At 43.4% G+C, this 25,774-nt stretch overlaps 1 protein-coding gene and 1 non-coding gene across 4 annotated transcripts in view; one reads left to right on the forward strand and one right to left on the reverse strand.

Moving 5' to 3' along the window:
* DMXL2 (Dmx like 2) overlaps positions 1-25,774 on the reverse strand; it is a 135,431-nt gene that overhangs the window by 67,149 nt on the left and 42,508 nt on the right. For 2 of the 3 annotated variants that reach the window (XM_056135412.1, XM_056135411.1), the window contains exons 4-9: positions 25,185-25,263; positions 24,156-24,291; positions 23,436-23,502; positions 5,115-5,293; positions 2,148-2,331; positions 653-827 (exon numbers count right to left, since the gene is read on the reverse strand). In XM_056135412.1, coding sequence (XP_055991387.1) covers positions 653-827; positions 2,148-2,331; positions 5,115-5,293; positions 23,436-23,502; positions 24,156-24,291; positions 25,185-25,263 — 820 coding nt within the window. Of the gene's footprint in view, positions 1-146; positions 165-652; positions 828-2,147; positions 2,332-5,114; positions 5,294-23,435; positions 23,503-24,155; positions 24,292-25,184; positions 25,264-25,774 lie in introns of those variants that run through there. The other variant, XM_056135413.1, reaches the window with a different exon arrangement.
* Positions 8,774-8,980, forward strand: LOC130043118 (small nucleolar RNA U3). The gene has a single exon (XR_008795316.1). It is a non-coding gene; the product is annotated as a small nucleolar RNA U3 (small nucleolar RNA).

The following is a 25,774-nucleotide window of genomic DNA, read 5'->3' on the forward strand; positions in this document are numbered from 1 at the left end:
ATAACTGAAATGAGTGTGAGCGCCACACTTGATAAGGACTTACTCTAAGCAGATCTAAAAATCTGAAAATATTTGGTCTTCTATATTTTTAATGTAGAAAGAAAACAAAATTCACTCAAATATACTTTTTGCCACATAGAACCCACCTTAAAATACTTCTCCACACCATGGGAAGAAAAGGAGTAAGAGAAAATATCAAGAGTAAAAATATCTTTCCTTAGGGTGGGATCAACAGACTGTGCAAGTAGAAACTAAATGATATAGATAAAAAAAACCTGCAAAAACATATTAAAGTTATTAAAAATTTGAAAAGGATAGTAACGAAAATACAAAAGAAAGGGAAATTATATCTTTAGCCAGACATCAGTAGTGTTCCAGGTTCAAGTGAAGCTCTGTTTCGCTTAGAATTTTTACTTATAATCTAGGCTTCTTACAGGCTAGAGAAATAAAGATGCTCAAATAACTGATTTGAAGCTATTCCCTAAGAATCACATAGTCCAATTTTAAGAAATATACCTCATATTCCTATCCCAAGAGGAAGCATTCTATACAGCAATGTAGAATATTAATATCCAACTCTTATAGAAGTCTTCCTTTTGTGTTGCCCTTATCCTGGCATGTCTGTAACAAACAAGACTTGCCGAGCCCTTACCTGTGGCAGGATTGATGCTCGCAGCAATGTGGAAGTGACACAGGGCATTTGCATGGTGGGAAATGTGTCTCTGGACCTCATGCATTGGCCCCTGGTCAGGCAGAAGGTCAGTGTGAGTTACAAGAACAGATGACCTCCTTTGTCCTTTTCTCAAATTTTTTAAATGGTGTATTGTCTGAAATAGAAAAATAATTACAGAAGTCAATTATGGAATATCTAATGAACATTAAAGTACTTTTAATTACTTAGGCTTTCTGATTCTTCTCTCTGCAAAACTTGACCACTTTAAAAAAAGAAAACTTTCTTAGCTACAGTAAGATAATCCTGGACATCGTCTCCATCATTCCTATACGTTGAGATTCAAGACAGAAAAGCAGTTGCTCTAAATTAATTATTAATGTTGCAGTGGGCTGGAGCAATAGCACAGAGGGTAGGGTGTTTGCCTTGCACGTGGCCGACCTGGGTTCCATTCCTCCGCCCCTCTTGGAGAGCCCTGCAAGCTACTGAGAGTATTCTGCCCACACGGCAAAGCCTGGCAAGTTCCCCAGGCCATATTCGATATGTCAAAAACAGTAACAACAAGTCTCACAATGGAGACATTACTGGGCCCACTCGAGCAAAATCGATGAACAATGGGAGAACCTACAGTGCTACAGTAGTAGGTTACTGATCACCTACAAATAAATATTATTTTGGATGTTTAGTTAATCATTTATTAATAACTTCTCACTATACAGAGGCTTCAATAGATAAAGCATCCAAAGTCCTGGTTTTCCCCAGAAAATCTCAGGAATAAAAAGGAATTAGTTCACTGTACTTCCTTATATTCTATAATTTAATCTACATCCAGTATCAGGCTTGATACTAATTTACTTTTCTTTTCAAGGACCTATACATGTTTAACTTATCTAATCAAAGATGCTGGCAACTCTAGATTTCTACATCTGACATGCAGAATGAAAGAATCACATTTACTGGGTCCAGGGAGACAGCTGAAAAAACTGGAGCACATGCATGGCATGTGTGAGGTCCCAAGTTTGCTCCCAAATCCACACAGTCAGTCCCCTAAACTGTCAGAAATGTCCCTGGCCACCCCTACGTACCGCTTGCCACAGCAGCACCGCATTGCTGAAGCCAAGTATGTGCCCACTGCTGGGCCCGGGGTAGCCAGACGGACCACTAATGAGGAAGCACCTCCCCAAAAAGGGGAATAATTAAAATTACTTATTTCCCTAGACTGACCACATGTCTGAGACCATTTGTCTATGGTTTTTAAGTGGCCTAAAATTAAGTAGTCTCACAGGAATAAAGAATTATTTACTGTTATTCTTATCACTTCACGTACCAGGTGCATCCCCTGCATCTTAACTTACGAATGTCCACCAGATAAATAAGCAAAATGTATTGACCATCTAGAGAGAGAGAGAGTGAAAGAATGAGAGCGAGAGTGAGCAAGAGAGAGACAGACAGACAGACAGACAGACAGACAGAGTACCTCGAGGGCATGCTGTATTCTGTCCTTGTGTTTTCCGTGATGAGCAATGTTGCCGGCAATGCTGGAAGTGGTGGTCTCACAAATCTGCTCACCCAAAAGACAGTCTTCGGGTAATAAAGTTTCTGCCCAGAGCCGACAGACACCATCATGGCATGAAGTCAGTAACACATTACAGACAGAACCTCTAGTGACAAAGAGAAGGAAACAAAAGCTACTATGAACACCACTGCCATCAGCAAATTAAAGGCTACTCATCTCTGGTTCCTGGGTCAAGATGACTGGTACAAAACAAGGAGTAGATCTGTATGCACTGTTCCTATCCTGATCAGAGGGATCCACTATTTTGCACCATTTTTCACCTGCTCCTATCCACTAGATAGCAGGCTCGATAAAGGGCTACATACAATTAGCATGAAATGGAAACCAATAAACTGACCGACACCAGAATTTTACTGATTATGTCTTGAACAACCAAGCTAGATTAATACACAGTGCATTTCCAGTTACCTTATAGATGTCTCTATACTAATTGCTTTAGAAATGATGCAGTACACAGTGGAATAGTATGCAGCTGTCAGGAAAAATAAAGTAATGAAATGTGCCTATAAATAGATGGACATGGAGAATACTATGCTGAGTGAAATGAATCAGAAGGAGAGGGACAGATATGGAATAACTGCATTCATTTGTGGTATATAAAAATATATATATTGTAGAAGAATAATATCCATGGCAGGAAATACGGGGGTTAGGAGGACTGGTCAATGGTCGAAACTAAACACAAATGTGTGTGGGGCTGAGGTAGGTAAGATAGAGAAGAGACTGCAATGACAATAATAGCTGGGAATGATCACGCTGGACAAGAGCTGAGGGTTAAAAGTAGGTAAGAGATATTCTTGATAACCTTTCAGTACCAATACTGCAAACCACAATGCCCAAAGTGGGGGAGGGAGAGAGAGAGAGAGAGAGAGAGAGAGAGAGAGAGAGAGAGAGAGAGAGAGAGAGAGAGAGAAAGAGACAGAGACAGAGACAGAGACAGAGAAGAAAAGTGCCTGCCATAAAGGCAGGCAGGGAGTAGGGGGTGGTTGGGGGAGGGATGGGAGGGAACCTGGGGACACTGGTACTGGGAAATGTACACTGGTGGAGGGGTGGGTGTTGGAACACTGTATGACTGAAATCCAATTATGAACAGCTTTGTAAGGATCTCACAGTGATTCAACTAAAAAGTTTTAAAAATAAATAAATACATAAAAAATAAATAATGAAAAAGAAATGGCGCTATACAGAAAAAGAGGAGTCAACTAAAGAGCTTAAAACCATATCAGGTATCACTGTGGACATCGTGAAAACAAGGAAATGGTCATGGCAAAGGAAACAAATGAATGCCAGATTCAAATATGCTCCTTGAAGGCTCTGCATGAATACTAGTATCTTCTCAACAAAATGAAGTAGCAAAATGATCAACAAAAATGATCTTAACACAAACTTGAGAGTAACCCTAAGAAAAGATGATTAAAGGTCCAAGAGCCTCAAGACAGTAGTCACATCATTTTGCATCTTTCTTCTTATAATCTATGACAGTTACAATACATAAACAAATCCCCATTAATAACATGGTAAGAAGATAATACTTTCAAACTTTAAGTTAAATTCCACTTAAAGAAACAAAAATGTCATAGCAGCTGATGGTATAAGTACAGAACAAAAAAAATTTATTCTATTTTGAAAAAATGCGTACATGAAATCTGAGTCAAAGTGTTTTAGAAATATTTTCATAGATGCAATAACTTAGGCATAATTAGCCTTTTATTTAGACTCAAAAAATGAGTAAATTCCCCCATGCTTATTGTATACTTCCATAACGGGTACTCAATTTCCCATCAGATGTCTACAGTTCTTAGATATTATTAGATAACACAAGAATCCTTCCTCAAGAATGAACAGACACAGGCTGGAACCGTCTGGAATATGAGGTTCAGTAGTTCGGGCATTTACCTTGCATGCAGCTGACCCGGATTCAAGTCCCAACATCCTACATGGTTCCCTGAGCACCATCAGGAGTGATTCCTGAATGCAGAGCCAGGAATAATAAGCCCTGAGCAACACCAGGTGTAACCCCCTCCTCCCCCAAAAAAAGAATGAATAGACTCCTGGGACCAGAGTAATAGTACAGCAGGTAAGGCACTTGCCTTGCACCTGACTACCCAGGTTCAATCCCCGGAGCCCTGCTGGAGTGATCCCTGAGAGCAGAGCCAGGTAAGCCCTGACCACAGCAGGGCTGTGACCCTCATTCTTTTTTTTGCTTTGTATGACCCCAAAACAAAACAAAGAATGAGTAGATTCTTAGCAGATATTTCTAAGCAAACTTTTCTAAACTTTAAGTTTTAAATAGAAACCATTTGCATGAGCTGTTTTGTTGTTTCTTTAAACTTCTGAACACTTTGAAAATGAAAAAAAAATGTAAAAGTCTATTGACTTTTAAGCACTAAGAAAAACCCAGTCACTTCATTCTTCTGTAAGACATCCTTTATCACAGTATATATTACTGATAGTTTTATTTCTCCATCAATATGTAACTTGCCAATCTTTCCTTCTAGAATCTTCTACTATTGCTGCTCCTACTAACATTTCTGGCTAACCTACCGGTGCACATAAAGCAAACTATGCACTAACATACTAAGCAATCATACATAGATACATTTTTTTTGTCTGACAACTCTCTGACTCTCAATGTTCTCATTCAACAGAGAGAAAAACTGAGGCACACATGGAGCTTAAGTAAGAAATAGTGTCACAAGCTTCCGGGGCTGAAAATAGCAGCATGAACGGAAGGCAGGTGGCTGAGTCCAGAACCTCTGGTCCCCCTTTGCAAGTGTGTGGCTGCAGTGAAGGGACTTGTGCTTTCAGTGTGTTTAGGAACATATTAAGCAGGCTATAAGGTGAAGTCGCATGAGGCAGCGGTCTAACCTGGGCATATACTTGCTAGTTTTACGCCATGAAAAGCCGGTCACAGCTCGGGGATGAGCCAAGTAAACAAAGGAGAACTGGGTGGCCGCCTGTCGCTTTTTCACTTCATGATGATCCTGAGCTATGATTGAAGACTTCCAACCAGTCATAGGATACCACACTTTCAAAAGACAGTCGTCCTGCAAAGGCACAGAGGGCAACACAAATTCAATGTATACATGCACAATTATTTCAGTGTTTCGAAAAAGGTTTAGAAGTCACATATTTAAAAATATAGACGTGACCAATATAAAGCAATTATGGGGTGGGAGAAAGCTCCAAAGGCCCAAGCACAGGACTTGCAAGAGGAAGTCCCAAGTTTCATTCTAGTACCATATGGTTCCCCCTGAGTACTGCTGGGTCAGTTGCTGGAGCAAACCCCAAGCAATTAGCCTGGGATAGTGCCTGAATACTACAGTGTGTTCCTCTTCTCCTCCTCCACCCACCAAAAAAAAATGGCTAGAGATATGCTGACCCTGGCTTGATCCCCAGCATCAAATATGGTTCCCCAAGTACTGCCAGGAGACACTCCTGAGCACAGAGACAAGAGGAGCTCCTCTGCACCGTTGGGTATGACACAGACCCCACTCCCCAAAAAAGAATAGCATAAAATATTGTCACCATAATTCATTTTATATATATATATATATATATATATATATATGGGTTGTAGGATAGTATAGCAGGGAGGGCATACCCCTTGCATGTGGCTGACCTGGGTTCGATTCCACCATCCCATTTAGTCCCCTGAGCATCACAAGGAGTAATGCCTCAGTGCAGAGCCAGGAATAACCCCTGAGCATTGCCGGTGTGACTCAAAAACAAAACAACAACAAAGCCATAATTCATGATATAACAACTAAACTGGCTTAAGAAATATGAGTCCATGAGCCTGAGCAAGAGCCAGAAGGAAGCCCTGAGCACCACCAGATATGCCACTCCTCCACCCCAGAAAGAAAAGAAAGAAAAAGAAAAAAGAAATAAGTCCATCAAGAACCAGGAATGTAACTCACAGATAGAGCATATGCTTCATATGCATGAGGTCATGCACGCAATTTCTGGTACCTCCACTCACGAAACTAAAATATGCTCTCATAAAAATATCTATGTACTTGTATTTATACTTCTGTGTGTTTTATGAAAGTATCAGAAAGTCTGGCAGATCGCATATTGTATATAAAAACCAGATTTTTACCCCAATTTTTAACTGTAGGTAAAGCTAATTAGTAGGACATTTTATTTTCTCTGCCATTTTTTAAAAAGCACATACTGTTTTAATAACAGGCATTTCCATGAAAGGGGCAAGGGGGTGGGGGTTGGGGGACATCTGGTAAACCAGTTCTTTAAAATCCAAAACACTAAATCTCGGAAGAGAGCAGCACTCTGAAAAGCAAAAGCACGTGTGGAAACATTCTCTATCCTCTGCCTTCCCTTCCTGCCAAAATCATCCTCCAGAAAAATTCTCATCCTTGCCCTTAGGAAAGCCCAGTTTTGTACTCTAAAACATCTTTCTTGTGAGGCTGGTAGAATGGGTAGGGTTCTTGCCTTGCACCCGGCAAGACCCGGATTTAATCCCTAGTATCCCGTGTGATCCCCCGAGGCCCACCACGAGTGATCCCCTGAGCAGAGTTAGGAGAAAACCCTGAACAAACACCAAATCAAAAGTAAATAAAAGTTAAAACACTCGTTTAGCCCAAGAAAAATTTAATTTACCACACTTATTTATTTTTAAGTGCTCAATGAACTTCCTAATACATTGACTCCTGAAGGTAACAGGATTTAAATCCCTCAACACCTTCTAGTGATGGATCCCACAGTTACCATCTGCTTCTTTGAGTCAGACAAAAACTGGCTTTATTAACAGAAACAAGGCAGATGGAAGAAGGCGGGGGGAACGCCAACACAACGAAGCTAATTTCTGTTCTTTTTTACCAAAAAGACCTTAATTAGATGTGGTATCTTCTAAAAACACATGGAGATAAGCTTTTTTCATTTTGTGACGTTGTATTAACCTGCAAAGGAGCCCTGCCAGGAAGGCACTGTTATAGTTTCCACAAAAATTATAAAACAGTTCTTAGCACTGAATATAAAGAAATTAGAGAATTAGAACTAATACAATAAAAAAAATGTTGTCGATTGTGATGACTTACTATAGTGAAAACTCAAAGAAGCTATTTAGCATTTTGGAGTATACAAATAGTACCAACTCTCAGGAGCGCAAAATCTAGCTGTCCCATTTAAAAGGATGTGCTTTTAGTTATTTTATTCTTGTTTGAAACACAAAGGAACCTTTCCATACGTTAGAAGGTTCAGATACTACAAAAATATTCAATGAATATTTATCATCTTACATGGATCATTTATAGTTTTTTCAGTACGAACTGTGACCTTATCAAAAAAGAAAAACATTTCATAAATAGTGGCACGGTTCACCCATCAGGTATGTAAAGAGAGATGATCAGAAACATTATTAACATATAGAGAAAATGTATTCTTTGTTTTGTATGTAATCTTGTAGCTCATGTGTCTCTTGAAGGGAGAAGCGGACAGTCTGTAATTTCTATCAATGGACCACTCTTCAATCCAAATACATGTGCTCAATATATCTCATAAGAACCAATTATGTTATTACATTTTTTTTGCTTTTTGGGTCACACCTAGCGATGCACAGGGGTTACTACTGGCTCTGCACTCAGGAGTTACTCCTGGCGGTGCTCAGGGGACCATATGGGATGCTGGGAATCGAACCTGGGTAGGAAGCGTGCAAGGCAAACACCTACCCTCTGTGCTATCTCGCCAGCCCCAGGAACCAATTATTTTTTTACATTTGATCATGATCTGGGGCTAGAGCAATTGTACAGCAGGTAGGGAGTCAGTACAGCAGGTAGGGAGTTTATTTTGCATGCATCCAAACCAAGTTCGATCCCTGTTATCCCATATGGTCCTCCAAGCACACTAGGAGTGATTCCTAAGCACACCGCCAGGAGTAATCCCTGAGTACTGCCAAGAGTGACTCTCCAAAAACAGACTTGATCATGACCTGAACTAGATTGATTATGGAGTCAAATATCATTGAGTAAACTCAATAGCCTTCAGATTACATCTGACTTACAATCAGAATCGTTCTGCAGTGAACCGGTGGATAATAACACTAGTGATGTGTTATTAGCCCACGGCAACTACAGAATGATAGCCCTAGGACACAGAAAAAGAGTGTGGTGGCTTAGAACAGTAGCAGTGGCCTCAACCATTAAAGAATGCCTGTCGAGTGTTGGGAGGATCCTCCCAGGATGGGAGAAGCATGCTGAAAGTAGACTATAGACCAAACATGATTGTCACCCATTGCCTCTTCTGCAAACCACAACACCCAATAAGAGAGAGAGAGAACAAAAGGGAATGCCCTGCCACATGGGGGCAAAATGGGGGGGGGGGGGTGGAATGGGGGAGATGGGGCGTGGGAGGGATACTGGGATCCATGGTGGTGGGAAATGGACACTGGTGGAGGAATGGGTATTTGATCATTGTATAATTGAAACCCAAGCACAAAAATTTGTAAGTCTACAACTGTACCTCATGATGTCTCACTAATAAAAATTAAAAAAAAAAAAGAATGCCTGTCAAAGACTATACTTTCAGGGATCATTCCCACAGTATGCTACTAGAAGTTTCTCTCATAGAGGACCTGAAACCACGCGGAAGAGTTAGAGCATCCTCTACTGAGCATGAAGGTGGTTCTAGGTATAGCTCCTGCAACTGCCTTTTACTACTGGTAATCATTCTTCTCTTCCTTTGGAAGAGGAAGAGGGAGATGATGCCATCTGAGTGGTTCTGGTAAGCTACCTTGATTATAAATGCCAATCTGTGCACCTACATGCAGGACAGGTATGGTTCACAGGTGTAAAAAGGCAGAAGAATGCTGAGTTAGAGCACCTGCCTTGCAAGTACCAGTTCAAATCCCCACTGCCCTGCAGGCCAACAAACAAAGACACTAGCAGTTCTGTGCTTTGGGCAGTGACTGACCAGGCCCTAAAGATCTCTGCTTTTTTGTGTGAGCTCTTAAGACAGCTAGGATCCTAGGATTCCACGTTTACTGTAAATATGCACAAATGGACTCTTCCTTTCTACGCATACATCCACAGGGTTTCACTGTATGCATATGTCCCAGTTAACTACTTCCTCCTCCCTGAATTCTCTTTTCCCCCTGACTTCTTAAACATCACAGTGTCCTGGTTTACCTTCTCTCTTAATGATCTCACAACATCCTTTGAAGGCGTCTCTCTCTTTTCTATTTCCACCTCTGTTCTTTAGTTGTAAGCCTCATTCTCTTCTGCCACACATTTTGCCTCCCTGGCTTCACTAAGGCCCTTAGCTTAACACACCATCTTTTGGCAACTCCAAACTTCGATCTCTCTGGGAAACTTCCCACCAGATTGTCCTACCTGGTACATTAACTTGCATATACCTCAAACTCTCATCTGGCCTCTACCCTCCATTTTTCTGCAAGCCCTGCCAACTCCTAGCCCAGAGTCTCGGTACTTGGGGTTCCTTGGCCAAAATTACTCCTTCCTCCAAACTTCGCCACTGCCTCCTTCCTATTATCCAGCTCTCAGTTAAAACTGATTTCCCTAGAAGACACAAGTCTTCTTCACAGACCACCCACACAAAGAGACATCAACATTGCCACATCATCCCATCTTAATTTCCTAGGTGGCACTTATTAGTACATAGTATTTTGTCTTGGTTCACTAGAATTTAAGTACCCTGAGACCAGGACTCTTTATTACCAAATACCTAGCAGGGTTCTGGGAAGATACTCCAAAGAGCAAGAGCACAGACCCAGAGTTTGACCCACGTGTCTTTCTGAGCACTGACTGGAGCAAACCCCAGGAGGACAAATGGTGGCATTCAAAAATATATATTTTATATATGCATACACACATATGCATTTATGCATTTGCTAAACATCTCATGCTAGTTTGCTGATTTCAAGTAAAATCCCAAATTATCCCCCCCCACAAAAAAATACACTACAGAGAAACAAAATTAATATTTGGAAGGGGGTGTTTGCAGATTTCTCATGATGACTACACCAATCAGAGGTCCTCATGCCTTGTAAGAAAGGTTGCTAAAATTTTAAATTCATTTTACTAGTCTTATGATAAAAAGTACACCCGACCTTACTGGTGGGTGTGACCCCCCCACAAACAAAACATAAGTGTGTGTGTGTGTTTATGCAAGTGTGTGTATGTGTGTATGTGTGCGTATGTGTGTGTATGTGTGTACATGCATGCATGCGCGCTCAAAATTCAGTAAGGATCCCTTGGAGAATCCAGCCACCCTCTCCAAGAAAAGAACCACCCCCCACCCTCAGGAACATGAGGGGGCCACAGGCTTGGGGGGGGGGGAACAGCACAGGGAAAGGGAGAGCAAGCTGAATGCCTGCACCCCAAATTCCACTCTACTCTTTACAAAGCCTGATTGGGAGGCAACAGCTCGACTGGGCAAGAGACTCTGGGCCAGCAACTCTGCCAAGACACACCACAGAGGCCTCAGCGAGTGGCAGAGAGACACGAGTTCTGATTCCTCTAGAACAAGGAATAGCCAAGGGCAAATTCCACCACTTCAAGCCAAGTGCAGAACTGCTGCGGGCTGAGTGACATCCGCTTGGCAGGTCAGACAACACCAGCCTCTCCCCACCCCTCACTTGGCCAATAGCAGGCATCGGGAATGAAATCCTGGACCTAGAAAGTGGACCTAGAAAGATCTTCAGACCTTCAGGAGCAAAACTAGCACCAGCAAGCCCTCCCAGGCCTGCTGTACCCGCCTTCAGTCTGAACATCTGAATACTGAAACTTGAGGGGTTGTTTGGGGAGGGAGGGATTGGGGTGGTTTTGTGGGTTTTTTTTTTTTTTGCATTTTCCAGGAGACCATATGGGATGCCAGGGAGCTAACCTGGGTTGGTGGCATGCAAGACAAGCACCCTACCCACTGTACTATCTCTCTAGCCCAACACTTGAATATTTGGCCAGAGCCAAGGCAGGTCAAAATGATAACCTCAGAGCCCCATGTGATGAGCACACGGATGGTTGCCCAGGTCGGCTTGAGTCTGGTGTCAGTAATACAGTCTGCAGTGAACACAGGGGTGCATGTATCTTTTATATCTTACAGTGAATATGGGGGTCCATCTATCCTTTTGAGTCAGTGGATCTGTCATTTTTTATTCTTGGAATAGATACAAAAGGTAAATAAATTTCTGGATGATATGTAGTTCTATTTTCAATTCCTTGAGAATGCTCCAAGCTATTCCGATACAGGTTAAATCAGCTCACATTTAATAGTGAATGAAGACTCCCTTTTCAACATAGTTCCATCAGCCCTAGTTGTTTTCAGATTTTTGTTTGCTTTGTATTTTTAATTGAATTTTTTATTTGAATCACAGTGAGATATACAAAGTTGTTCATGATTGGGTTTCAGTTACACAATGTTCCAACACCCAGTGTACATTCACTTGTACACATTTCCCACAACCAATGTCCTCTATGGCAGGCACTTTTATTTTTCTCTGTCTTTTTCTATATTTCTGTGTGTGTGTGTGTCCTCTCTCTCTCTCTCTCTCTCTCTCTCTCTCTCTCTCTCTCTCTCTCTCTCTCTCTCTCTCCTTTTGGGCATTATGGTTTGCAATACATATACTGAAAGGTTATCAGGCATATCCCTTTACCACTTTCAACATTCAGTTCCTGTCCAAAATGATCATTTCCAACAATTACTTCATACTGGTCCCTTTATCCTAACTGCCCTCCCCCACCCCAGACACTCTTTTGGCAAGCTCCAACCACTGACCAGTCCTCCTGGCCCCTGTTTTCCCTGGCCTTGGATATTAGTCTCATACTATTTTTTTATATCCCACAAATGAATGCAATCATTCTAATCTGTCCCTCTCCTTCTGACTCATTTCACTCAACCTGATTCTCTCCATGCCCATCCATATTCTGGCTACGTGACTAGTTCCGGCTACTGTGACTAGTGTTTTTCCAGCTTTTTTTAATACAGACTATTCTCCCTAGCTTTATAAGCAACACTATTTACAAGAGCTAAGATCTGGATTCAACCCATGAAAAATAAGTAGCTAGGAAATTATGGAATATGTGAGTATACATTTGAGTCATGAAAAGACAATGAGTTATAAGAGAAAAAAATAAAATCTTGCACTTTACTCGCCAAAGGCAACAGAACTGAAGCTAGCTGGGGGGGGGGGGGGGAGGGGGGGGAAAATGGATGAAAGGAAGGGACCCTTGGGGTCTTCAGAGAGGAAAGTGATCACTCTGGTGGTGGGTGAGTTATTCAAATATGTATGCACGAAACCATTATTAACAACAGTGTAAGTCAAAGCACAGCAATATTTTTTGGTGGGGAGGGTAGGTGTTGGGGGGGGGGGTCACACCTAGCAGTGCACTCCTGGCTCTGGGCTCTGTGATCACTCCTGGCAGGGCTCAGGGGACCATATGAGGTACCAGGGATTGAACCCCGGTTGGCAGCATGCAAGGTAAGTGCCCTCCACACTGTACTCTTGATCTGAACCTGCTCCAAGTTTTTTTTTTTAATCTTGCATTTTGCTGTAATGTGGATAGAACTGTGTGAGGCCAAAGTAAACCAGAGGAGAAAGATAAATATCAGATGATCTCACTCATCTGTGGTAAACAGAATAAGAGCCAGGGGATAGATGTGGCCAATGGAAATAAATGCTTAAACTCTTGTCAATAGCATTGAGTTTACCAAGTAGGAGGTAGCAGGAGCGAGGGGAGAGAACATGAAGAGACAGGAACCAGGAACGGAGGAAGGCAGGGACACTGACATTGGGGTGGCACAGCGACTTTGAACACCTAAAGCATACACGCTAACACTATTATAAACAGTTACTTTTATTATAGTTATGTCTAACTATTAGAAACTATGTTATATCTATTATAGTTGTGAATAACTATAAACAAACAGTATTATAAACTATGTTACCTCAATTAAAAGAACAAAGTAAGGGAGACATGGTGATACAAACCAATTGAAAGAGGGCAGGCAAAAACTCTTAAAGAAATCCGAAAGTGTTCTATGCCACGGAAGTACACTGGAAAAAAGAGTTGACGGTGGGAGCAAGAAGCAGCTATGTTACATCCCGTCCATCGATTAGGTAAGAGCCAACCACAAGCTTCAGTAACGAACGAGCTGTGAACTTGCTGCTGTGTGGGCACAGCAGGAAATGAGGCAAACCTACAGCCTACAGCAACCTTATTTTCAAGGTGCTGTAAATCAGGCAGAGAAATGCAGTCAAAGCTGGGAGCGAAGGTCAAGAAAAGACTTTTGTTATTGCGGCTTTATGGGCCACCTGACAGCATGTCTAACGCTGTTAGGCTGGATTTGTCAGTCTGGAGTGCCGTGATAAGAGGCCAGAGAGACTGGATGACTTAGAGAAATGTATTTCCTTGAGGCAGGTAGGTAGTTCAACGGGTGCTATAGCACCTGCCTCAAAAACACAGAGTCCCGCCCTCCTTCACTGTTGGTGGGAATGCCGACTGGTTCAGCCCTTTCGGAAAACAGTATGGACAATTCTCAAAAAATTAGAAATTGAGCTCCCATTTGACCCAGCAATACCACTCCTGGGAATTTATCCCAGAGAGGCAAAAAAGTATAGTCGAAGTGACATCTGCACTTGTTTGTTCATTGCAGCACTCTTTACAATAGCCAGATGCTGGAAAAAACCTGAGTGCCTGATAACAGACGACTGGTTAAAGAAACTTTGGTACATCTACACAATGGAGTACTATGTAGCTGTTAGAAAAGATGATATCATGAAATTTACATACAAGTGGTACTACATGGAAAGTATCATGTTAAGCGAAATGACTCAGAAAGAAAGGGATAGACATAGAAAGATTGCATTTATCTGGCGAACATAAAGTAACAAAATAGGAGACTAACACTCAAGAATGGCCAAGATTAGTACCAGGAATTTTACTCCATGGCTTGGAGGCCAACCACACATGCTAGGGGGAAAGGGAGCTCAGATAGAGAAGGGAGCACCAAATAAAGGTGTTGGGAGGATCCTCCCAGGATGGGAGAAGCATGCTGAAAGTAGACTATAGACCAAACATGATTGTCACCCATTGCCTCTTTTGCAAACCACAACACCCAATAAGAGAGAGAGAACAAAAGGGAATGCCCTGCCACAGAGGCAGGGTAGGATGGGGGGAATGGGGGGCTGGGAGGGATGCTAGGATCCGTGGTGGTGGGAAGTGGGCACTGGTGGAGGGATGGGCATTTGATCATTGTGTAACTGAAACCCAAGCACAAAAATTTGTAAGTCTACAACTGTACCTCATATGTCTCACTAATAAAAATAAAATAAAATAAAATTCACAAAAAAAAAAAAAAACACAAGGTCCCAGGTCCAATCCCTGGTGCTGTCTCGTGAGCGGAGTACAGAATCAGCAACTCCGGAACCTGTGCCTGGCAGCTGTGTAATCTGTGATGCCCAGAGCCACAATTCACTTTATCCACACCACCAGGAGGGAGGAGTGAAGGCTGCAACCCCACCCCCACCCCATCCCAGCAATCCCTGCAACAAAAGGTGAGCACTGTGGCTAGGGGGACAGCCCCTGGCACACACCACTGGAGCACTGCAGTGAGCACCATAACCCAAATGGGCTACAGCAGCACAACTAGAAGCACATGATGCCCAACGGGCACTGTGACTGAGTGTGCCTACCCCACACAAATCTGCAATCCCTGGTGATCACAACTAAATTGAAAGGGGGGGGGGTAAAACTATGAACAATTGCTTTGGAAATCCATTTTCTCCTCATTCTGGAGCTGGAGGAAATGTGAGCTCAGGGCTCTAGCATGGTTCATTCCGGGGAGAACTCTCTTACTAACTTGCGAACAGCCACCTCCTTCAGGCGGGAGTGAGGGGGGCCAGCCAGCTCTCCAGAGTCTGTTCTGTCTGTTCCTCTCCCATCAAGACATCCCAACCTCTGGACACCAGTGAACCCTCAGCACCTCCCCAAAGCCCCATCTCCAAATGCCATCACAGTGAACCTTCAGTGGGGAGGCCACAAGCAATCAATTCATTCCACGCAAAAGCGATGAGTCAGTGGAGAAGGGAAAACTAAGAGGAGAAAATTGCAATAAAGAGGCCCCTGAGTGAGCACGAACAAATGCGGTCTGCCACACACTGGCAGAACTGGCTCTGTAGCAAAGCACAGAGAGCAGCCAGAGCAGCACATGGCTGGCCAAAGCACGTGCACAAATGCAGCATGAAGAATGGACAGAGCTAGACAGCACAGCCTGGTCAAAATCCTCCTTTGACTGACTCTCCGTTGAAAAGAATTTCGAGAAAAATATGGGGGCTGGAGAGATAGCACAGAGGATAAAGAGATTGCCTTGCATGTAGTCAACTCATGTTTGCCATGTTTGCTTCCTGGCACCCCATATGGTCCCCTGAGTAGCCCCTGAGCACCACCAAGAACGAATCCAAAGTGCAGAGCCAAGAGAAAGCCCTGGCCCGAAAATAAACAAACAAACAAATTCCTAGAAAAACAGACCAGAGAAATAACAATTGGACAGCAGGTATGTGTGTGGGGGGGGGGGGGGGGGGCAGGGGTGTGACAGGGAGGGAGGGAGGAGGTTACACGCCCAGTGATGCTCAGGGGCTACTCCTGGTTCTGCACTCAGGAATCATTTCTGGTGGTGGTCAGGGAACCATATGGGATGCCAGTTATTGAACCTGCATCAGCTGCATGTAAAGCAAGCAGTTTACCCACTGTGTTATAGAGAAATATTAACCAAAAAGCTGGAGTACATGCTTTTGCATGCAGGAGGCACCGGTTCTGCATATGTTCTCCCAAGCATTTCCAGGAGCGATCCCCCCACCCCCACATCCCCCTGCACTGAGCCAGTAGTAGCCCCCCAAGCATTGTCAGAAGCCAAAAAGATAACAAAAACTCATAACAAACAAATTCTGAACGGGTGAGTAGATGTTCATAGGGAACCTCCCAATACTTAGTGGCATAAAGCTCCTGTTCTAGAAGTTACACAGTAACCACAAGAGAGTTCACACAAGGTAGGATGTCAGGACAGAGGCACCCGCCAATAAAATGCCAATAAAACTGCTATAAAAACCCCTAAAGGAAAGCAATAAATTGAGATAAGCTCTTCCTATTGAGCAGTAAAGGGTCCCTGAGTGGAACAAAAAGTCCATCAAAGAAAACTCACGGTCCTAATCGCTTCATCAGGAAATATTTAAGAGGGGCTAGAGAGATAGTAAAGCAGGTAGGGCCTGTGCCATGCACAAAGCCGACCTAGGTTCGATCCCTGGTATCCCATATGGGCCCCCAAGCACCATCAGGAGTGCAGAAGTGATTCCTGAGTTCAGAGCCAGGAGTAACCTCTGAGCATTGCCAGGTATGGCACAAAACTGAACCAAAAAGGTAATGATGAGCAGAGGGGGAAAAGAAGTATCTCAGTCAACGGTGCTAAACAATCAGGCACGCATACAGGATAAAAGAAACTTGATCTCCATCACCGGTGGAGGGAGGGGTACTGGATCATTGTATAACTGAAACCCAAGCACAAAAATCTGTAAGTCTACAACTTACAGATGGTGTTTCACTAATAAAAATTTTTAAAAAATAATAATAAAAAGAAACTTGATCTCTTCCTCAAACCGTATGTAAGAACTATATCTAGAATTCAGATAAGAAATAAAAGGTCAAAATTTTATAGCATGGTTCTTCCTTTACCTGAGATCCTCTGAGCCAAGGATCTAAGGAGAGAATCTCAAGACATAAAAGATACTTCTGAGGGGTCGGGGGAAGCTGCTTAAAAGTTAGGGGTGCATGCAAAGCACCTGGACCTGAGTTCACACCCAGGCGCCCTATGATCCGCTCAACACAGACGGCCCCTGAGCAGACTAGGGGTAGCCCCTCATGCTTAGAGCAATATCACCTCCCCAGGTGATGATGCACAGGGTTTACTCTTGGCTCTGCACTCAGGAGTTACTCCTGGCGGTGCTCAGGGGACCATATGGAATGCTGGGAATCGAACCAGGGTCGGCCATGTGCAAGGCAAATGCCCTACCCGTTGTGCTATCTCTCCAGGCCCCAGATGGTATTTTTGATGCATCACGTGTATCTGCTCTTGAGTAGGCAGATCCAATGGACAGTATCTGTGTCTGTGTGCCTGTTTTTTCCAGGAGAATCTGGTGGGCCGAGGACTCAGGCCCTGCCCTAAGCAGCTTCTCAGCCAATGACCAGTGTTTGTGAAGAACAGATGTAATAAGAATGACATTGTGTGAATGTGGCCCCGAGAGCTACCCTCAAACCCAAGCTTGTCAACCACCCAACGACACCCATCAAGTGCCTTCATTTCCCTGCCCCAAATCCAGTTTCTTTGAGATCACTCTCGATACTCATTATTTTACTTAAACCCTCATCACAAGATCTATTTGTCAGAAAACAGACCGAAAGTTGCCAAAGACTTCAGAAGGTAAGGTGAGGGTGGGAGAAAGACTAATTTCCTAACTACAAAGTGAAGAAAATGCCGGGCCAGAGCCAATAGTACAGGAGGTGGTGGGCTTGCCTTGCACACAAGAGAACCAAGTTTGATCCCTGGCACCGCATATGGTCCCCTGAGCATAAGCAGGAGAATCCCTGAGCACAGAGCCAGAAGTAAGCCCTGAGTATCGCCAGATATAATCCAGAAACTTTTTTCAAAAAATAAGGGGGGTGGGGGAGAGGAAATGAAAATTTTCCGTTATGAATGAATGTAAGCATAGTAAGCAAAGTAGTGATTACCAGCTGTAATAGTTCATGTGACTTTGCCAGAAATGACAAGTTTTTCGTATTATATGGAAGTTAGTGCAGATGACTCAAAATATATTCCACTCCTCACCACTGTGCAATTGCTCATGAGACCCGCTCCTAATCTGCACGTGACTGCTATCTTCCTGTCCAGGAACTCAGCGACAGTTGAGTAACCACCTCTGTGCCAAGACATTACACAGCCACAGAACACTACCATGTTCTACAACTAGAGATGAACTCAGAAAGCCTCGGGTGCTGTTCTTGGAAAACATGCCCTTGCCTTATAAAGCAGTACAGGAAAATCTTCATCCCATATTCAATAATTAAATACAATTCAACTTTGACTCATGATTTGGGGATCGGGGGAGGGTGCCAGGGATCAAGCCAGCTCTCATACAAGCAAAGCATGTGCTCTGCCACTGCGCTCCATCCCTAGCCCCTAACCTGAAACTTCCATTTATTTATTTATGTATTTATTTATTTTTCAAAAGATCTGGAAAAAAAGTCTTTGGGGCTGGAGCACAATGGGTTGGGCGTTTGTCTTGTACACAGCTGACCAAGGCCGACCCGGGTTCGATTCCTCCGCCCCTCTCGGAGAGCACAGCAAGCTACTGAGAGTATCTCGCCTACACAGCAAAGCCTGGCAAGTTCCCCGTGGCGTATTCAATATGCCAAACACAGCAGCAACAAGTCTCACAATGGAGACATTACTAGTGCCCACTCGAGCAAATCGATGAACAACGGGAGGACAGTGCAGCGCTTTAGTTTTCATTTATAGGGGACTCACCCAGAAATGCTCAGGGGCCTGGAGCTACTCCCACAGGTGCCATATTACGCTGGGAATTAAGCGCAGGGCCTCACACATGCTAAGTATGTGCTCTAGTATTTGAGCTACCTTTTCAGCCGGTTTTATTTTTGTTGTTGTCTTTGTCATGCTGGGGATCCACCCAGGACCTCCATAGGCAAGGCAAAAGCTCTACTGCTGAGATACATTCCCAGTCATAAATCACTGTCACTGTCACTGTCCTCCCGTTGTTCATCGACTTGCTCGAGCAGGCCCAGTAACATCTCCATATTTTTGAGACCTGTTGCTACTGTGTTTGGCATACTGAATACATCACAGGTAGCTTGCCAGGCTTTGCCATGCGGGTGAGATACTCTCGGTAGCTTGCCGGGTTCTCCCAGGGGGGCAGAGGAATCAAACCCGGCTCAGCTGGGCTGGCTGTGCGCAAGGCAAATGCCCTACGGCTGTGCTATCGCTCCATCGGTGGTTCAGTGGGGGGAGAACATATAATTTTAAAAGGTAAATTGTGACTAAATGTATTCATTAAAATGGACACAATGGAGGGCCAGAGAGATAACACAATGGGTAAGGCCCCTGCCTTGCAGGACACCAACTCGGGTTTTCTTCCCCAATACCCCTTATGGTCCCCTGGGCCGACCCATACTGATACCTTAGTGCAGAGCTAGGAGTAAGGCCTGAGCACAGCCAGGTACGGGGCGGGGGAGAGTTGCCAAAGACTTCAGGGAGTGATGAGGGTGGGGGTAAGAATAATTTCCTAACTGCAAAATGAAGGAAATGCACGCTAGAACAACAGTACAGGATTTTTTTCACCAAAAAAAAAAAGGTATACAATGATGAGTATCACAAATTGTTACTGTGAAGCTATACTTTAATGACTACAGAGTCTAAATTTTACAAAAACAAAATTATTAAAAAGTATTTTATCCCATGAAAGGATACAGTGCTTAGGAATTTATACAAGTGAAACTGTTAAATGAAGATGAAACAAAACTTACAATTCAAGAATCTGGCTGTGTCTAAGGGGGAAAGGAGAGGCAAGCATGAAGATAAGAAAACATAATTAAGGCTAGAGAGAGAATACAGGGGTTGAGGTGCTAGTCTTTCATGTGGTCCCAGGTCAATCTCCCATACTGCATACAGTGTCCCAAACACTGACAGAGCCAGGAATATGCCTTGAGTACTGCCAGATATGGGAAGGAAAGAGAGGAGAGGGGAAGAGGCAGGGGAGGGGAGGGATGAAGAGGGGAGGAGAGATTAGATTATGAGCTTTTATTTTATAAGGCATATTGGTCTCAAACTGGCTAGTGAATGCCTTTGTATTGTACCACAGTAACACTGTCCTCCTGTTGTTCATCGATTTGCTCGAGCAGACACCAGTAACGTCTCCATTGTGAGATTTGTTACTGTTTTTGGCATATCTAATACGCCACGGGGAGCTTGTCAGGCTCTGCCACATGGGCGGGATACTCTCGGTAGCTTGCCGGGCTCTCTGAGAGGGACAGAGCAATGGAACCCGGGTCAGCCATGTGCAAGGCAAATGCCCTACCTGCTGTGCTATCACTCCAGCCCCGCCTTAGTATTTGTTTTAATATTTTATAAAATGGCTTTTTAAAATTTTTTAATTATAAAGTATTATTTTTCACTTGTTTGGAGGTTCTAGCAGGGGAGCGCAGCTACTCGTATACCCTCGACCAAAGACCAGTCCGTCTCTATCGGGGAAGGCCGTCCTCTTCGACTGAGCGCGCAGCTTCGGGAGGGACGCACATGGAGCGGTGAGGGAGGAAGGGGACACCCGCCTAGCCAGCCAGATCAGCCGAATCAACCCTGGCGATCAATGGGGTGACAGATGTCGCAGCCAGATCACCCTCACATCCTCATGCCCTTGATATGGAGCGATAGCACAGCAGTAGGGCGTTTGCCTTGCAAGCAGCCAACAGGGCCGACCCGAGTTCGATTCCTCCGCCCCTCTCGGAGAGCCCGGCAAGCTACCGAGAGTATTCGATATGCCAGACACAGTAACAACAAAGTCTCCAACGGAGACGTTACTGGGCCCGCTCGAGCAAATCGACGATCAACGGGAGGGCCTTTACCTTACCTTACCTATTTTTCACTTGACAAAGAGCACTCAGAATATGAGGAGTGAAAACTATCAAAAGGTTGGAATGTGATTGCAGGAAAGATTACTTCAAAGTTAAAGCCAAAAATTTCCCCAGAATGTAAAGATGAGTTGCTAGTTAATAGGAAAGGGAGGAGGGGAAAGTAGGAAATCAATACAGAAGGATCTATATATGAATAAGAGATATCCAGAAAGAGTTATGATGAAGAAAAGAAATGACACAAAAGAAAAAGCATGAAGTAATTTCTGGGGGCGGTGGGTTGAGGGGTGGGAAGGAGCCTCTGGTAAGGGTGTTGGAACACTGTACGCCTGAAACTCTATCAAAATCAAAGTGCCTAAAATTAAAATATTAAAAATAACACTTTTAAATAAATAACTTCCCTAAAATGAAGAGCAGGAGTTTTCCGACAGTAGGCCCAACTCACTGCCTGGACACACATGGACGTTTATTCCTTAAAGACAAATGTGGGGGACCCAGAGTAGTATCACAGTGGGTCAGATGCGACCTTTGCATGCGGCCGACCCGAGTCGATCCCTGGCATCCCACATGGTCCCCTGAGCACTGCCAGGAGTAACTGCTGAGTATCATCACCAAAAAAAAAAAAAAGTAATAATATTATATTTTTTAAAGAGAGAAAAGGGACTGGAGCAATAGTACAGTGGGTAGGGTGTTTCCCTTACATGTAGCTAAGCCAGGTTCGATCCCCAGCATCTTTGTAGGGTCCCCCAAGCACTGTCAGGAATGATTCCTGAGTACAGAGCTGGAAGTAACCCCTGAGCATTGCCAGGTGTGACCCCAAAGACTAGAAATAAAAATAAATTAAAAAAATTAAAAAGAGATAAAAGCTGGAAGATGGAAAGATGACTGTCCCATTTCACAAGCTCACCACAAAAGTTCACAGCACCAGGGATAAAGGGAAAGTTCTTCTGTTAATTTAAAAAGAAAAAAAATTTTTTCTTTTAATAGGGCCCAAACAAAGTGGTGCTAGAGGCCATGGGGACTGGACCCAGGGCCTTGTGCTTGTCAGGCACAGCTCTGAGAGGGAAGAGTCTTCAGTCCAACAGAGCCGGCAATGGGGAGCATGCGGCCACAAAAACACTATCTCTCAAATTGCAACACTAAAAACCGTAACTTCCAAAATTCTGAGGGGAAATCATTTTTATCCTGTGATCAGCCGAAGCAAGCACCAAAGAAGAAGAAACCATTATTCAGATGTGCAAGGCCTTCAAGATGCTTCCCCCACCCCCACCTGCCCATCCCTCTCTGTGCAGGACCGACTGGAGGGTCCGTCATCAAAATCGGAGGGACATCCGCCATGCTGAGAGCTGGGGCATCCACAGAGGAGAGAGGCACAGAGCGTCTTCTGAAGTTAATCAAAGAAGATCCCAAAGTGAGGGCTCTGCTATTTCGGACCCAAGGGCACCTTAGAAAACTGGAGCAAAGAAAAGCACACACTTCTCGGCCACCGCCTCAGTTTGGTTCACGCTTTGAGAAATTCCAGGCCTGTCATAGGCCTGGGGTGTGACTCAGGTACACAGAAAACTTGGCAAATAACAAAACAATGTAACTATTCACTCCAAAGTAATCTCTCTGCTGACAGCATTTCATACCATCTTAATCCCCTCAACAACAGATACTGACATACCCCAATATTATGTGATATGCATCAGGAGGAAAGGAAGGGGACATGCATGTCATTATTTCACTGCATAATCCACTGCTTAATTATTTCTTAATGCAGCGACAATTATTTTGCAAGAAACAAAAAGTGATATAAAATGTGGAACACTTCTGCAGTGAAACAGTGTCCATTCCAGAGGTAGATGGGGCTGGGGCATCAGCAAAAGCACAGTTTATTAAACTTTTTCCACTTGTGACCCCTTTTTACTCAAAAATTTATTGATTTGGGGGAGGCAGGGCCCACACCCAGCAATACTCAGTGACTACTCCTGGCTCTGTTCTTGGGAGCTATTCCTGGCTCACCCAGGAAATTTTTATGCAGGCCTGGTCATTTGCATATGTACACTAAGTATACAAATGATACATTTGTTGATCATAAATCATAAATAAATTTAAGCCAGAGAGATAGCTCAACAGACTATCTCTGGCACAAGCAGAGTCCAGATGGAGGCGGTCTGGGTTCAACCCAGACACCTCATGGTCTGAGCACTGCCAGGAGCAACCCCCAAACACAGAACTGGGAGTAACCCCCGAGCACCCACAAAAAACAAAAAGGCAGGAACAACTGAAAAAGGTATTTATTCTGGGGCTGGAGGAGAGTACAACAAGGAGGGTGTTTGCCTTGCATGCAGCTGATCCAGGTTTGATTCCTGATACCCTATATAGTTCCCCAAATTTGCCAGGAGTGATTCCTGAGTGCAGAGCAAGGAGTAAGCCCTGAGTGCAGCTGGGTGCCATGCTCCCCCAAAACGAAAAATAAAACAAAACTGAAAATATGAATAAGGAACACTTAATTGTTTCCTTTTTTCTGTTTTATTTGTTCCTTTACCTTTCCAGCAGTAGCAAAATATTCACCATCGGGGGACCATTCCATCAACTGTACAGAGACTGAGGTTCTACAAAAACAAACAAAAAGAGTTAAGCAGCAGTTTTAAAATCTGGAAGACTATAAATAGCCAAAACAAGATTTTCACATCATTAAGGAGTAGAGTGTCCTTACCACTTTAAAAAGAAAGAAATATTTCACTTCCTAAAATATAAATTAATAAAAATTAAGCCAAAGCTCACTCTGGAAATCCAAAGAATGTAGATTAACATGCATAGTTTATATTTCAACCTACAAACATGTCACCATCAACATCCTAAATATAACATGTTAAAAACTGAGCCCATCATCGTCTCAGCTTACTGGGCCTGCATTAATGGTACACCCATCTTCCCACTAGAGAGTGGCAGGAAACGCCCACCTCCTCCCTTCCCTGACATAGCCACATCTTAGCCTTTAATGAGTTCTTTCCATGCACCAGCCCTGACCAGCCACTTCCTGACATTATTACTAAGAAATGTTTCTTTTTTTCTGTTTCTGTTTGTTTTTTTAACAATCAATGGTAGCACAAACAGAAATATGATGTGATAATGGATTAAGGTTCTCACATTTAAGGAAGCCTTCCAAATGCAATAGTATCGTCAAACAAGGAAGATTATTTTGAAAGGGACGATATTTTCGAAAGCATTTTTATTAATAAACACAATAGCATCAGACACTAACTTGCACTGCCAGATGCACTTCCAGTCATTTAAAACAGGAGGGACTTTATTATCGATTTCTTCCTCCTCTTCCAGAATGTCACCTCCTGGGGGGGCCCACAACTGAATAGAATCAGTTGCTGTCAACAATCTGTTGTCTGAAAATTAAAGAATGTTCTGATGAATAAGCCAGGATTACCTAGAGAACAAAATGCACAGATGGGCTTCTACTTAGGTATACGGACTATTTAATCTATGAAAAATAAGCAATATTGTCTATGAAAAGCATAATGTATTTCAACTAAAAGTTTTTGTTTTGAATACTTAAGAATTTTAAGAATGCATTAGGTCTAGGGGAGATTTAACAGAAAATGTTGACAAAAGCTGTATCAGATTAAAATCTTACACACTCACACTCATACACACACATACAAAGAATAACAAAAGATGCCCACCAAACTGATACACAGAACTCAGAATATGGTCTCAAGATAAGCAATACAGGACTGAGGACTCATTAGAACTCTTGTCTTGCAGAAGTTTCCAATCTTTCAAAATTAAAGATAATAATTTCTTTGTGGGAGGAAAGGGCGACACCCAGCAATACTCAGGACTCACTCCTGGCACTGCTCAGGGCTCACTCCTGGAGGGGTTTTGAGGGTCAGTGCCAAGGATCGAATCTGGATCAGCCACTTGCAAGGAAAGTGGCGTGCCTGGCTGAACTACCTTCTCCAACCCTAAACACAGTAACTTCTTGTTATTTGTATATAATAAAATGAGATATGGTCTTTTTGTTCTCTTCTCTCCCCCTCCTCCTTTTCCTCCTCCTCCTCCTCCACCTCCCTCCCTCCCTCTGTCTCTGTCTCTGTCTCTCTCTCTCTCTCTCTCCTCTCTCCTCTCCTCTCACTCTCTCCTCTCTCTCTCTCTTTCTCTCTCTCTCTCTCCCCCCTTACCCTCCCCCTCTCTCATTTCCAAAGGGAGATAAAGTTGAGCAAAACAAGCATCATCGATCTTTTTCCTATTATAGGAGACGAGTGTTGTAACCACATACCTTGAGGGTCCCATGCTAAATTGTACGTCACAGAACTCAAAAAAAACTGTCCAGTTTTAAGCCACTGACACTTGAGTTGCTGCAACATGTAGAGGGAAATAAAAAAGAAGTTTGTTACACGTTAACCGTAAACACCATGGTTCTATCATTTTCTTTAATTTAAGAGCTCATCTGAAACAAAGGTTTAAATATTTCACTATGACTTTCAGAATACCGTATTGAAAGTAACTTTCCATGGCTGGGCTTACTATCCATCTCTCCCTACCAAGCTGCCGGCAAACAAAGAATGTGCCCTGCCCTCAGGCCTTCTTTGGGGCTTCTCTCTTCTCTGCTTTCAAATTCAATGTCCAACAGAAAATGTTTCCTCTGCCACAAAGCCTTAACTTATGTCAGCACCAGAGCACTTTTAACACTGTACCATTAGAAAACTGGTCACCCTGAACTATTACTTTCTCCTACATCTGACTCACCTATTAAACTGCAACCTCCTAGGGCTGGAGCCCTAGTGCTACAGGTAGGGAATCTGCTCTGCACGTGCCCAACCCATGTTCCATCCCTGGCACTCCATACGGTCCTCTGAGTCCACCAGG

The sequence above is a fragment of the Sorex fumeus genome, unplaced genomic scaffold, assembly GCF_029834395.1.
Source record: "Sorex fumeus unplaced genomic scaffold, SorFum_2.1 ptg000111l, whole genome shotgun sequence".
Lineage (NCBI taxonomy): Eukaryota > Metazoa > Chordata > Mammalia > Eulipotyphla > Soricidae > Sorex > Sorex fumeus.